Source organism: Stegostoma tigrinum, chromosome 1, assembly GCF_030684315.1.
Source record: "Stegostoma tigrinum isolate sSteTig4 chromosome 1, sSteTig4.hap1, whole genome shotgun sequence".
Lineage (NCBI taxonomy): Eukaryota > Metazoa > Chordata > Chondrichthyes > Orectolobiformes > Stegostomatidae > Stegostoma > Stegostoma tigrinum.
The window spans coordinates 70833013-70847646 of record NC_081354.1 but is presented as its reverse complement, the minus strand read 5'-3'; the positions used below and the strand labels follow the sequence as shown (position 1 = coordinate 70847646).

Below are 14634 nucleotides of genomic sequence, written 5' to 3'. Positions count from 1 at the left end.
GGTTTGCAGAACACCTACGCTCAGTTCGCAATAAACAACTGCACCTCCCAGTCGCGAACCATTTCAACTCCCCCTCCCATTCCTTAGATGATACGTCCATCCTGGGCCTCCTGCAGTGCCATAATGATGCCACCCGTAGGTTGCAGGAACAGCAACTCATATTCCGCTGGGAACCCTGCAGCCCAATGGTATCAATGTGGATTTCACCAGCTTCAAAATCTCCCCTCCCCACGCTGCATCCCAAAACCAGCCCAGCTCATCCCAGCCTGCCTAACCTGTTCTTTCTCTCACCTATCCCCTCCTCCCACCTCAAGCCGCACCTCCATTTCCTACCTACTAGCCTCATCCCGCCCCCTTGACCTGTCCGTCCTCCATGGACTGACTATCTCTCCCTACCTCCCTACCTATACTCTCCTCTCCACTCATCTTCTCTATCCATCTTCGGTCTGTCTCCCGCTCTCTCCCTATTTATTTCAGAATCCTCTCCCCATCCCGCTTTTCCGATGAAGGGCCTAGGCCCGAAACATCAGTTTTTGTGCTCCTAAGATGCTGCTTGGCCTGCTGTGTTCATCCAGCTCCACACTTTGTTATCTAGGCCCGAAATGTCAGCTTTCCTGCTCCTCTGCTGCTGCTTGGCCTGCTGTGTTCATCCAGCTCCATACCTTGTTATCTCAGGTTCTCTAGCATCTGCAGTTCATACTATCTCCTTTTCTGAGCAGTTCCCTGACCAATCAGTGTCAAAATGCCTGTCGACAAAGCTGATCGGTATTAACAGATATATTCTCCATAGCACTGCCTCTAACAATTATACCACTTGACAAATAATCAATGTTCAACTCTCATGCAGTATCAATGTCGGCTTTCACCTCAAATTGCTATTCTTGTGAAATGTCCTGAGGAGTGCGTGATGAAAAGAAGAGGAACAGTGGCAACTGAAAGAGATGTCAGAAACAACAGCCTTCATTGCCCAGAAGCTACAGCAGTGCAACAAATTCTACCTTCATGGACAAGTTGGCAGGTGCCATGGACAGTCAGTCTCAGCGCTCTGGGTAGCTGCTGGGGTGACATATATACCTGTTCTCCTTCGCAACAAGCTGTTGGTTCTCAGGACTGAAGGCCCAGTGACAAGGGCAGTTGAGGATCTTCGACCCAGTCCAGGTGCCCCCTTCCTAGGGTGGTGCCAGAAGGCACCCGGCCAAGATGGGGCCACACACAGGCCACACTGCGCTCTCCCCTCAGCACACTGCAGAGGTGCCTAGTCCCTTCTCCTCCAACTTGCCTCCCACAACCTGACTCTTGGAAGTTCAAGCTGAGGTGTTAAAAACTTGCTGTGTCATGCCCCTCTGGGCATGAGCATCCCTGGAATTTCCTGACCAAGCCTCCAAAGGGCCAATGTTCTCCACGGCAGAGCAAGCTTCCCCAACTCAAGCTGCAGAACCAGGGAGCACACTAAGATGCAATGTGAGCGAGAGAGAAAGACAAAAACTATTTGAGGGCATTCATCTGGCACAGGTGAATAAAGTTTGATTTGTAAATACCTTTTGTTTGGCATAAATGTTCATACTGTTAACTTTCATGCATGTGTTTGTGAAGTCTTTCTGTGACAGCACTGAACACATTTTCACACCGTCTGGCAGCAGTTCATGACCAACCCAGAGACTCAGTGGAAGGAAATCTGCACCAAAAGCCTACTGCACCATCTGGAAACAAGGTAACAATATGTACATATGGCGTTGGGTCCTGGACATCTTTGTCCGTCCTGTTTCAGCATTACTAATGTCTGGCTTCCTCTGTGACTGAATGTGTAGACGTCGGGGTTGTCTAGCAGTGGCTATGGCAGACATCTGTCACATGTAGAGAAGGCCAGTGCTGTAGAATAACCAGCAGGTGGGCAGCCTGCTTGACTGTGTGCTGTACATTTCAAAAAACCTGTAAACTTTAAAGGTCCTTGCACTGGGGTTTGCAGCCAGTTTCCTCCCTCACAATTACAACCCATCCCACTCCGAGTTTGCTCACAGCCATTTCCTTCCCCAATGTGCACTTACACATACCAAGGTGAGAGAAGTGAACCCTGAGCGTTCCTCTTCAAGCAGCTTCTATACTCAATCTAATTGTGTCAGTGAGCCCCACTTATCTACATCCCCTCCCTGATAACCCATCCCATTAACTCCACAGGCTTCCCCAAGTCCCACCAATCCTGCTTACCTTGATCGATACCCACCCGCTCTTCCCACAAAGACCCTGGTAAATGAGGTGACCTTGCCTGGTGTGGCCATTCACTGATCCTCTCCTCCTCCCTCTGTGCCCCTTTTAAAGCCAGAGTGCTCCTGAGTGTGGGTGACTCACTATCTCCCTCCTCTATTATACCCTTCTCCAGGACTGTTTCCTTATATCTCCAGCTTGCAAATCCACCTGACCCTTCACAATTATATTGTGCCCTTACCCAGAGCCTCCTGCCCCTTATCCCAAAAATGATGCTCAGCACCATGGCTAAGGCTGCATTTGCCAAGACCCAGCCCCAGCCCCAGCCCTAGTTCCAATTCCCTGATTTTCCACGAACACACCACCCAGCAGACTGACCATGGTCTTCAGGCAAGATATGCTCAACTGATGTCCAACTGATGTCGATACATCCCACCATCCTACTGCCCAGTCTTGATGCTATGGAGCCAATAGACTAACTTTGGCCCACTTCCTCCACCTTAAATGAGAACCCAATAGCTGGATGTCTGACCGTGTCCAATCCTCAGGACTGGTATGGTAGGCTGCCCTTGACTTAGTGTACTTAACTGATAGGTGCTTCCATGGGCTTAAGTGTGGACTACTCCCCTAAGTCATTGAAAGTTGATTACTCCTTGCTGCAAAACGTAATCTGCTGGTGTATGGAGTAGGTGTGAGATTGACATTGCAAAGCAGGATGTATACCCCTACCCCCTTAAGTCAGCACTGCATGACCAGCAAGACAAGCTGAATGTTTGCGTGATTGCGCTATTTGGGACAAGCTAAAGTAAGGCAAGGCAGGGATGCAGATGGTTGCTAAATAAGCAAGTGCTTAGAAGGCAAGAGAGGTCTAGACCTGAAACGTCAGCTTTTGTGCTCCGAAGGTGCTGCTTGGCTTGCTGTGTTCATCCAGCTCCACACTTTGTTATCATGGATTCTCCAGCATCTGCAGTCCCCATTATCCCTGATGTGCAGCCTGGTCCAGTTCCTAAGCTGAATCCCAAACTGTCCCTGTGTGCAAAATATCTCCACTGCAGCCTTTCAAAGCTAATTGCTGGTGTGCCCTGTAATACAAGCCTGTGCTTACAGGGTACACTGTCAGAAAACAGTAGAAGTGCCAGGATGATTGTTATAGGTTGTCAGATGCCAATATCCATGGAAGAGGGGTGTGTAAGGTAAATACTCATTGATCTTGCCTGGTCTGTTGTTTGATTGCATACAAGAAAGTGGCACTTTGGAGAAAGGAACAAGCTGATTATGCTAGATACTATGTTTGGCTCCCTTGTTGAGCTTTCTCAACATCCAGCTTGTTTGGCAAATTAAAATTTGAAAATTAATGAGATAAATTGTGGCATTAACATGGCATTTGACAAACAATAATGCATATTAACTGGCATCTTGCTGCTGCCTAGTGAGAATCTTGCCATGCCGCTTGTGGAAACCATTAAAAGTAGGGAAAATAAGCTGGATGCTGATTTGGGTCTCTTTGCACTTGTTATCTAATTCTGCTACATATCTCACCACAGCCCACCTCGCTCAGTTCACTATGCGATTCTGATCATTGTCTTTCCTACCCTTAAAAAAGTCTTGATGATCTCATTAAATTTTGAATAAATATAGTTCAGCTTTTAAATGACGTGTATTAAAAAAAGTCCCTAACTCAAAAGATGTCTTTAAATTTGCCTAAAGTAGTTTCCCTGGCGTAGAAATTCTACATTGCAAAAACATCTACACACATTCCTTTTTAGAGCAATATTGGGGATAATTTGATGCAACAGGAAATGTTGTCTAACTTTATGAAATTCTACACAAGACAGGCTGGGTAATTTGTTGCTACATAATTTATTGCCATGAAGTTAAAAGGATCTAATTTATTTTGACAATTTTCTACATGCCAAATTTTACAACAGATGTCAAGAGGCACAAAACTGAAACCAGGCACTTCCCCATGTTTTGAGCAGCCCCAGGTCATTGGTACTTGTCTCCTCACAACTGGATTTTAAAGTGAATTGAACTACCTATTACCACCTGAAGGAGTCATGAATGATGTAAAGAGATCAAGAATGGGAAAAGGGAGCAACAAACAAATGTCTTTAAAAACAGTTTCACCCTATAAGCTAAAGAACATGTAACCTGTCACATTGCTGTATACGATTATGTACTTGACATGACTTGAACAAAGGCTCTTGTTAATAATTGCCTGGTGTCCTGTTGATAAGCCATTCATATATTTGGAAATTCGCAGTTACATTAGAATATATTTCAAATACTACGTAAGTCTCAAATCTATTTTAAACCATTACACTTCAATAAAAATTTGATTAGCCACAAACTTAGAGATTTTCTCCCCCTATGAAATGTCTATTACAAGATCACCTGTGAAAAAACACATACAGATCAAATTTGATCATTTTTCTTGAAATTATTTAAATCTTGATTACATCATAAAAGTTATCATTATTGAATGTAAAGGAAGAAAATAACAATATTCAATTTACAGTCTACTCTTAATTCAAAGCAATTCAATATCTCAAATTATGTACAAATTAAAGAGTGAAAACGGTCATCATGTCTAGCATAGTGAACTTATAGCAAATCTAAAAGCCATCTTATCCCACATGTTTTTCATTGATCGAATTTTTCACACTAAATTCCCACTTTGCAGTTTTACTTATATTGTCCAATTTATTCGACAACTCAAGTTTTTAATGTATAAACTTCAAAATATCAAAAGGTTCTAAAGAAGAATAGTAATATTCTAACAATAATAAATTAATAACATGCATGTAATAGTCAAATGCAAAGTTAATATTAAACAAAGTCCAGTAACAAAAGAGGTGAGGTCTATGCTGTAAATTTTGATAGGGAGTAAAGGAAGGAAACGCGATAGGATTGAACTCAATATTGCAGACTTGCAAGATAAGGAATTGGGTCCTGTTCAACATTTTGAAAGGGCTCCCAACACAATCAGATTCAGTGAAAATCTGTCCAAGAGTTTTCAAATTAATCCAGGGCCTTATACCATCCGATCTCTATAATCACTTCCAATTCCACAAGCCTTCAGGTTTTCAGCCTAACACAGTGTAGAGCTGAGGGAACACAGGAGGAAAGGCAACATCAGAGGAGTAACAGAGTTGATGTTTTGTGTCGGGGTCCTTTTTCTGTTCTGAAGAAGGGTCCCAGTCCGAAACATCAGCTTTCCTTACTCCCCTGATGCTACCAGGCCTGCTGTATTCCTGCAGCTCCACACTGTGTTAGACTTTGACTGTAGAATCTGCAGTTCTTGCTGTATTCAGGTTTTCTGTGCTCTTTTGATTCGGGCTGTTAGCACATTAGCAACTATGTTTGCTTCACAGTTGGTGGACACGCTATCAGTTGCCTAGACCCCAGGCTGTGGATTTCTCTCCCAGTATCTCTCCAGCTCTCTACCAGGCTTTCCACCATTAACACAATCCTTAATATCTTGACCAAGATTTTGGTCATCTGGCCTGATAGCTCCTGTAGCTTGGTATCATACTTTATTTTGTAATGCTCCTGTTAAACACCCTGGGGCATTTCTCTGTGCTAATCGCACTATAAACATGTAAATTGTTAGTTTTTTTTTCATGGTACACCCAAAAAACCTTTCATGCATGCCATGATCATGTTTGTAACTGTCCAACAAGCTAGCATTCATGGGTGGGTAGATAGAGAGAGAGAAAGTTAGTTATTTCGGTGTTATTCGTCAGTTCTGTTTTACTCAATCGAGTGTGGAATGGCATTCATAATTTTTCTTTGTTAATTAGCATGTTTTGATGAAAGATCTTCTACTCAAACTTTAATATATTTTTCTTCCTTCTGCTGCTGAACATATTGTGCAACTTTGGCATTTAAAAATATATGACCAAGGAAGATTGAAACAGACTTACGAAAGCACCATTGGGAACTGGAGTCAGATCACCTCCTGGGCCAAGTTGTTCACCAACACCACCACAGCCCACGGGTGTATATCCACCATTTGGCCACCAGGAATCACATGCCCCACCAGTAGACTGTCAGCAAGAAGAGGTATGATGAGCAGGTTGCAAATTAAATACTTTTTGAAGCCAATATACATTTGAACTCCCTTTTTCACGGTCTTAATCAACAGCCATCCTCCCCAACCCCCACAATTTTACCAAATAGTGCAGCATTCTTGAATGGCTGCAGTCCACCTGCCACAAGTGCACCCATAACACTATAGGAGAAAAAGTATCAGAATAGTGCAACATTGGCTCAGAGGGGAGCTTTCGGTATTAAACTTTCAGCAACTGTAGCCTCTGTCGTTCTAGATGGCAGAGGTCACAGGTTTATAAAGTGCTATCAAAAAGGTCTTTTTGAATTACTGTGCACCTTGTAACTGGAGGACAAATCTGAACTACAGCCAGAATTTTAGGTCCCATAGCCTTCACTGTACTAAATGTACTAAAATGAAACATCTGAAAACTGGCATGTGATACTGGGGACTTCAGGAAGATGTGAAGATGGATCATCCACTTGGCGCTTCTGGCTGGGGATGGTAGCAAATGCTTCAGACTTATATTTTGCACCAACCTGCTGAGCTCCCCCATCACACTGAGCATGGGAACGTTGGAGGAGTCACCTTCTCCTGTTAGTTGTTTAATTGTCCACTGCCATTCACAATTGTCTATGATAGGATGGTAGCCTTTGATTTGATCAGTTGGTAAGTAGGACTACTTAGCTCCAACCACTGCTGCTTCCATTGTGTGTGTTCTAACTTCACGTGGTTGGCATCTAATTTTTAGATATGCCTGATGTTGCTCTGGGCATGCTCTTCTACACTTTTCATTGAACCAGGGCTGATTCCTGGCTTGACAGTAATAGTGGAATGGTGGATAGTCCCTGCCATGACATTACAGATTGTGACTGAATGTAATTCTGCTGCTGATGCTGACCTATGACATGAATTCCTATTTTGAGTTGCTAGATCTGTTCAAAATCTATGCCATTTAGCATGGTGGTAGTGCCACACAGCACAATAGTCACTTTAGTATGAAGACACAACTTCACCTTGACAAGTCCTAGGTGGTGATCATTCCTACCAATACCATCATGGGCAGATGCATCTGCAACAGGGTGAATGACCAGAATAAGATCAGGGATAACATGGTGTGAAGCTGGATGAACACAGCAGGCCAAGAAGCATCAAAGGAGCAGGGAAGTTTGATGTTTTGGGTTGAGACCCTTCTTCGGAATGATATCAGGTACGTTTTTTGCTCTTGTTAGTTCTCTCAGGACCTGCTGAGGTCCAGTCTCACAGGTTACAGCTTCAGCACTTCAACAGCTTGGTGACTATCGGGTTTCTACCAAGTCAACCAGGGAAAGGACATTAAAGTCGCCCACCCAGAGTACACTCCTGTGCTAATGTCACTCTCCGTGTATTTTCCGATTTGTGTTAAACATGGAGATGTCCTGATTCATCAGCATGGAAGTACTGATCAGCAGGAGGTGTTGTGTCCATGTTTAACTCAATGTCATGAGACATCATGAGGTTCAGAATCAATAATGTGGAATGCCAGTATACACCACTGTGTCACTACCTCTGTGGGGGTTTGTGCCAGCAGTGAGATCGCATATAGCCAGAGCTGGTAATGGAGGACTCTGGAACATTGGCTGTAAGGTATCATTAGGAGAATGAGGTTTTGCGTATGTTGGCTTGACTTATCTTTTCAACAACTCTCCTAAATTTGATACAATTTCTCAGATATTGCTGAAGAGGATTTTTCAGGGTTTTATTCTTTTTTGCATTTTTGGTGGTGGTTTGGGAAAGTGGAATTTAAGAGTTGACAGTAGTTGTGGGTCTTTGAATCATGTGTAGGCCAGACAAGCTAATTCAGCAGATTTTCTTGGCTAAAGGGCAATTCACATCAATTTGGTTATTCCAGGTTAATGATTGAATTTCATGTCATCAGCTGCTCTGGGAGCATTTGATCTTGTGCTACCAGATAATTAGCCAACACTTCTGAATGACTGCTCCTGTAACAATAACACTACGCCTGTCAATGATATAAACTGTTTTTAACAGCCCAACAACTTTATAGTGTTGCCCCTGCAGCCCTGACTTTGCTACCAACACTGTATTACGACTGTACCAGTGATGCAATTATAATGCTAGATAGAGTATCACACCGGATAAAAACTGACGATACATATGTTACACTCAAGTGAAATTATTTGCACAGATAGAGCAAATAGAATAAAACTGTTTTAAAGTGGAAAGAACAAGATTTGAAACAGGAACATGCAACATGAAAAACATTAAAAAGTGTGCAAGCAATAGGTGAAATATCCAAAGAGCAGTCAGTCTGATGCTGGCAGTTGCCAAGCTATTGGAACCCTTTCTAAGAGTCAGAATGCATTGTCACTGAGAAAGGCACATATTAATCAGGGACAGCCAGCATGGTTTTCTAAGGGGAAGGTCGCGTCTTGCTAACATAATCAAATTTGTTGAGGAAGTAGCAAGGAGGGTTGATGAGGGTAGCATAGTGGGTGTTCTCTGCATGGATTTTAGTGAGGCATTTCACAAGATCCCGGATGGCAAAACTGTCGCTAAAGTAAAATCCCATGGGATGCAAGCAAATATGACAAGTTGGAGCCAATGTTTGGCTGAGTGACAGAAAGCAAAGTGTAACATTATCAGTACAATGTGGTTTCTAATAGCATTCCACAGGGCTCATTGATGGTGCAGATGTTGCTTACTGTATATAGAACATAGAACATAGAACAGTACAGCACAGAACAGGCCCTTCAGCCCACAATGTTGTGCCGACCATTGATCCTCATGTACGCACCCTCAAATTTCTGTGACCATATGCGTGTCCAGCAGTCTCTTAAATGACCCCAATGACCTTGCTTCCACAACTGCTGCTGGCAACGCATTCCATGCTCTCACAACTCTCTGTGTAAAGAACCCGCCTCTGACATCCCCTCTATACTTTCCACCAACCAGCTTAAAACTATGACCCCTCGTGCTAGCCATTTCTGCCCTGGGAAATAGTCTCTGGCTATCAACTCTATCTATGCCTCTCATTATCTTGTATACCTCAATTAGGTCCCCTCTCCTCCTCCTTTTCTCCAATGAAAAGAGACCAAGCTCAGTCAACCTCTCTTCATAAGTTAAGCCCTCCAGTCCAGGCAGCATCCTGGTAAACCTCCTCTGAACCCGCTCCAAAGCATCCACATCTTTCCTATAATAGGGCGACCAGAACTGGACGCAGTATTCCAAGTGCGGTCTAACCAAAGTTTTATAGAGCTGCAACAAGATCTCACGACTCTTAAACTCAATCCCCCTGTTAATGAAAGCCAAAACACCATATGCTTTCTTAACAACCCTGTCCACTTGGGTGGCCATTTTAAGGGATCTATGTATCTGCACACCAAGATCCCGCTGTTCCTCCACACTGCCAAGAATCCTATCCTTAATCCTGTACTCAGCTTTCAAATTCGACCTTCCAAAATGCATCACCTCGCATTTATCCAGGTTGAACTCCATCTGCCACCTCTCAGCCCATCTCTGCATCCTGTCAATGTCCCGCTGCAGCCTACAACAGCCCTCTATACTGTCAACGACACCTCCGATCTTTGTGTCGTCTGCAAACTTGCTGACCCATCCTTCAATCCCCTCATCCAAATCCATTATGACATGTCAGTCCAAGCTTAAAGATTGTCAATGTCATGTTGCATTTGAACATCATCTGCTTAGTATCTGAAGATCATGAATGGTGCTAAAATTGAACAATGATCATCAAACATCCCCACTTCTGTCCTTATTATGGAAGGGAGGACATTGATAAAGCAGCTGAAGATGGTTGGGCCTAGGGCACTACCCCAAGGAACTCCTACTGAGTTGTCCTGGAGCTGAGGTGACTTACCTCCAATGACCATAGCCATTTTCATATGTGCCATATATGACTCCAAACAGTGAATTCATTCAAGCTTTTCTAGGAGCGCTTGATGCCACACTTGGTTGAGTGCAACCTTAATAACTCGGACTTAAATGTAGAAGGCATCACTGAGAAATGTGGAAATTACACAAAAAGTGGCCTAAACTTGATAGGGAAGAGGAAAGCTATCAAATCCAGAATCGTAAGAATGGTTTAGTTAAGTGAGCAGAAAAATTGCAAATGCAATTAATTTTTAAGAGAAGTGTGAAGTAATGTATTCTGGGAAGGCAAACTAACGTAGTGAGTATACAGTAAATAGGAGAATATTGAGAGGGGAATAGATGAGTTGGGAAACCTCAAAGTGCATGTCTGTAGATTCCTGATGGTGGCAGGATGGGTGGATAATATGATAAAGAAAATATATGGAATGCTTTCCTTTTTTGGAAGAAGTATAGAATGCAAGTGCAGAAGTGTAATGATGCAAGTGTATAAAACACTGGTTAGGCCACAGCCATAATTTTTCTACATTTCTAGTCACCACAGCACAGAAAGGATATAATTGTTGTGAAGTGACTGCAGTGGAAGTTAACAAGAATGTTGCCAGGGCTTGACAATTGCGGCCATCTGGAAAGATTGGATAAAAGAGTTGTTTTCCTAAAACAGAAGGCGTTTGAGGGGTGAAGTAATTTAAGATACCTATATTTGGTAGACAGGAAATACCGTTTTCTGTATCTGAGAGGTCAATTATCAGAGGGCATTAAGGTGATTGGTAGAAGGATTAGAGAAGACATAAGTATCAGTATGACAAATACACATCCTTTTAACATCAAAGCAGAACAGCTTCTGAGCTGATTGACAGTGGGTGGTGCTCACTGGGCTTTGTTTTTGACAGCTGGGTTCTTATATAAAACCTGGGTTCAAATTCCACTAGCTTCAGCAGTATGCCATAACGTATCTGAATAATTAAACTGAGTTATTTCTCTGATGGACAGTATTTGGTGTTTTGTTGGTTGAGTGATCAGATAACTTGGTGGTGGGTTAATACATGATTCTTGAGCGCCTCATTGAGGTCAACTGCTGAGCCTAGCTAAAGTAGCCATCATTAGGTCCAAGCTGTGGGCTGTGGAAGGAGTTGCAATTCCTGCCTTTCTTCTGTGACTACATCCTTGTCTGGGTGCCCTTGATGGGACAGCATGCAGTGTTCACCAGGAGTCTCGATACTTTTCAGAGATAGGTGGCACCCTGAGAACTGAGGTACATTCTCTCCCCCCAATAACAATACATTAAATTACTCTCTCCCTTGTGTCAAGCACCAATCCTGCCTTTTATTTTTCAAATTGCTTCACTGCCTCTGATGTGCAGTGTATGTTAATTAGATATTTTGTTAATTTAGAGGACGGTTTATTTTACAGAAGAAAAGAGTTCATTTACGTCCATTGTTGGTTGTTCCTAAAAAAGGAAATGCATGAGAACCACTGGTAGCATCAGAAACTTTCAGGGTAGGTGGGCACCGCTGGGGCTGGGCGCATTATCTTGCCCACCAAAACCATTTCAGTTTTCTAGTCTCTCTTGTTTTTCTCTCTTCCATTTTAAAAAAAAAGGACCTGGAAAAAGGACCTCCCTGTGGGGAGTTGGCTTCTGAACATGGAAATGATCCAGAAAGGAACGGTGAAAGCTAATGTTTGTGCTAAACCATAGACTTACAATGAAACCGTTATTTATCTCTGAAAGTCATTTGTTGTCTAATTCAGCATACGGATATTGGTCTGTTCAATAAGGGAAAATGTTTGGACTTCTGGAATTCATGGCCTGGTTTTGTGATGGAGGAAAAAACCCTTATCTTACTTAAAAGATGGATCTGCAAGTGAAGTGCTGGAACCTGGAATGTGGAACTAAAACAAACAGTTACTTTCTGTTTTGCTCTTTTTTCAGCCAGCACAGATACGATGGGCTGAATAGTCTTTTCCTGTGCCATAACCTCTCCATGTTACAATGATTTCAATGTGAAACATGCAGTTAACATCTTTAACCAGTTTAAATTAAGAACAAATAACCCATAGTTTCCATTAGTGATTATCTTTCATCTTTCAATGTCAGAAGTGGATAGTTCTGAAAAAAGTGATTCCATATTTGTTCAGAAAAAAAACAGCCCTTTAAAGCAAAACCATACTATTAAATACTTGGATGTATCTAATCTGAGGGCAGTGCCCTCTCCCACGTTAAGTATGATGAAGAACTGTATACCACATAATAACCCACTTCATTGAAATGTCTCTATACTCCTGTAATTTATGAAATCTCATAAACCTCCCCTAAAAATAGTTAAACCAATTTTCAGATTCAGATGCTTATTATTTATTTATGATTAAACATAATCACAATATTTTTCAGCACAGAAGGAGATGATTTTCTCAAACAGCCATGTGCCAGCTCTCCTGAAAACAGCTGATAGATTTAATCCAATACTTTAGCCTTTTCCCATACATCTATTTTCACATATTTATCAACTTTCCTTTACCTGCTTTTATCCTATCTCTACCATTGTCTTTTGTCCAAACTGTAGAATTTTAAAAAGTCTTCTAGTGCCTCATTTGAATATGTTAGTGATATTTTAAATTCAGATTGGTAAAAATAGCTCTTTTTTATCTCTCGTTTAACTTATGATTTTGTAAACATCAGTTAGATTCTTTTCCTTAACTTCTCTTTTCTCATGGAATAAATCCCAGTGTCCCTAGACTCTCCTTGTAATTAAAATCTTTCATTGCTGGCATCAACATTTCAACCTCCTCCACTGCTTGACATTTTTCCTGGGCACAATAACCTAACCAATATTTGTATAAATTTAGCATTACCTCAGATTTTGTAAATTGAAAAGTTGTCTCCACAAATTTTCTAAACAAATCCCGTTCTTTGACTTCCATCTCTAATGAATACATAAGGTTAATCCTGCCAGGAATAACAAATTGATATGAAGCAGCATCAGCAACAAATTTTAAAGCATCATCAACTACTCAAGCTGCTTCAATTCCTGGAAAAGTCAACAACAGACAGAAGAAAAGTTAACTGTCATTGGAATCAGCATTGGCTAACAGCAAAAACGGCATTACAAGACATTTAATGCTGTTTGCAGTAAGGACTTTAGCAATGTAGCTTATGCAAACCCCTGACATAATTTTTGGAGCATGCACCTACAAATACCACTGAAAACTTGTGCAAAGTATTTTCAATGCAAAGATAACCCTTTGAATCAAACTCCCATAACTCAAAGATCTCTGTTTGGACTACTAGCCTCCCATATCTTGTGGAAAATGATTCTTTCAATGCTAATCAAAACTAGTAGTTCTTCTTCCTTGGGTAAGTTTCATGTTACTTATAATTTACCCATGTGGATGCCATGTTCTTCTTCAGTTAAGAATGTTGTTAAGGATGGGAACACTGTAAAACAAATAAAAAATGTACATTACAATTTGTCACAGAGGATCTAAATTAATTTTAATATATACATGTAATAAATATAAGCACAAAGTTTCACAGTTTATGATGCTGGCACTTAAGCTGCGACCATGCCCTCCATTAATGACATGGAAGCAGTGTGCAGAAATAGGGCACATGGATCGTTTGGGACCAGCAGCTGCCATGTTACCAAGGTTACATCCTGGGTGCATTCCACCTTCCCCCACTTGGTTGGGGGTGTTAGTATTCAGGCATTTATTAGGATTTTGTCCCAGAAGCATGTAAAATTAGTTCCAAACAATCCCCTGTATAAAATAATCCAGTAAGCATAAGAAGGTTGACTTCTGAAAACCACCAGGAGCAGAGGGCATTTTTCTGGGCTGTTCTTGCACCACGGACAAAAAAAACCTTGTCCTTTTTTGAAATTACTCATGGGATATGCGAGGTCAGCATTTATTTCTCATCCCTAATTGCCCAGAAAGCAGTTAAGAGTTAGCCATATAGCTGTGGATTGGGTGTCACATGTAGGCCAGACCGGATAAGGATTAGAGATTTCCTTCCTAAAGGGCAAACTAGATTATATTATAACAGTCAACAGTGGTCATCATTAGGTTAAGATAACAAAGTGTGAAGCTAGATGAACACAGCAGGCCAAGCAGCATCTCAGGAGCACAAAAGCTGACGTTTCGGGCGTAGACCCATCATTAGGCTAACTTACTTTCTTCTAGATTTTTAAAAAAATTGAATTCAAATTTTGCCATCTGCCATTCCATTCAAACCCACACTCCTTGAGGCTCTGGATTTCTATTCAAGTGATATAATCTTGTTCCCTGAGAGTTCAAAGACAGGGGATCTCCTAACATAAGGTGTCCCTGCCCTTCTATCCTTCTTACGATCAATGGAGAATTTGTACTTCACCTCACCTCGCAGATAATAGCAATGCAGTATTTTGTGAGGCATATTTGTTTTCCTGCCAGTTTCCAAACCCTTCATTGCAATCTACCAGAATTGTGGTGGAGTGTACTGGAAGGGATGTGGT

The 14634-nt window shown here is 41.9% G+C and overlaps 1 protein-coding gene across 2 annotated transcripts in view; it reads right to left on the bottom strand.

Moving 5' to 3' along the window:
• The window catches only part of anxa3a (annexin A3a), a 68664-nt gene that overhangs the window by 50286 nt on the left and 3744 nt on the right, over positions 1–14634 (bottom strand). Inside the window, exons 2-4 of one of the 2 annotated variants that reach the window (XM_048562979.2) lie at positions 13524–13577; positions 12995–13088; positions 6129–6251 (exon numbers count right to left, since the gene is read on the bottom strand). In XM_048562979.2, coding sequence (XP_048418936.1) covers positions 6129–6251; positions 12995–13078 — 207 coding nt within the window. In that variant the 5' untranslated portion in view covers positions 13079–13088; positions 13524–13577. The remainder of the gene's footprint in view (positions 1–6128; positions 6252–12994; positions 13089–13523; positions 13578–14634) is intronic. The other variant, XM_048563059.2, reaches the window with a different exon arrangement.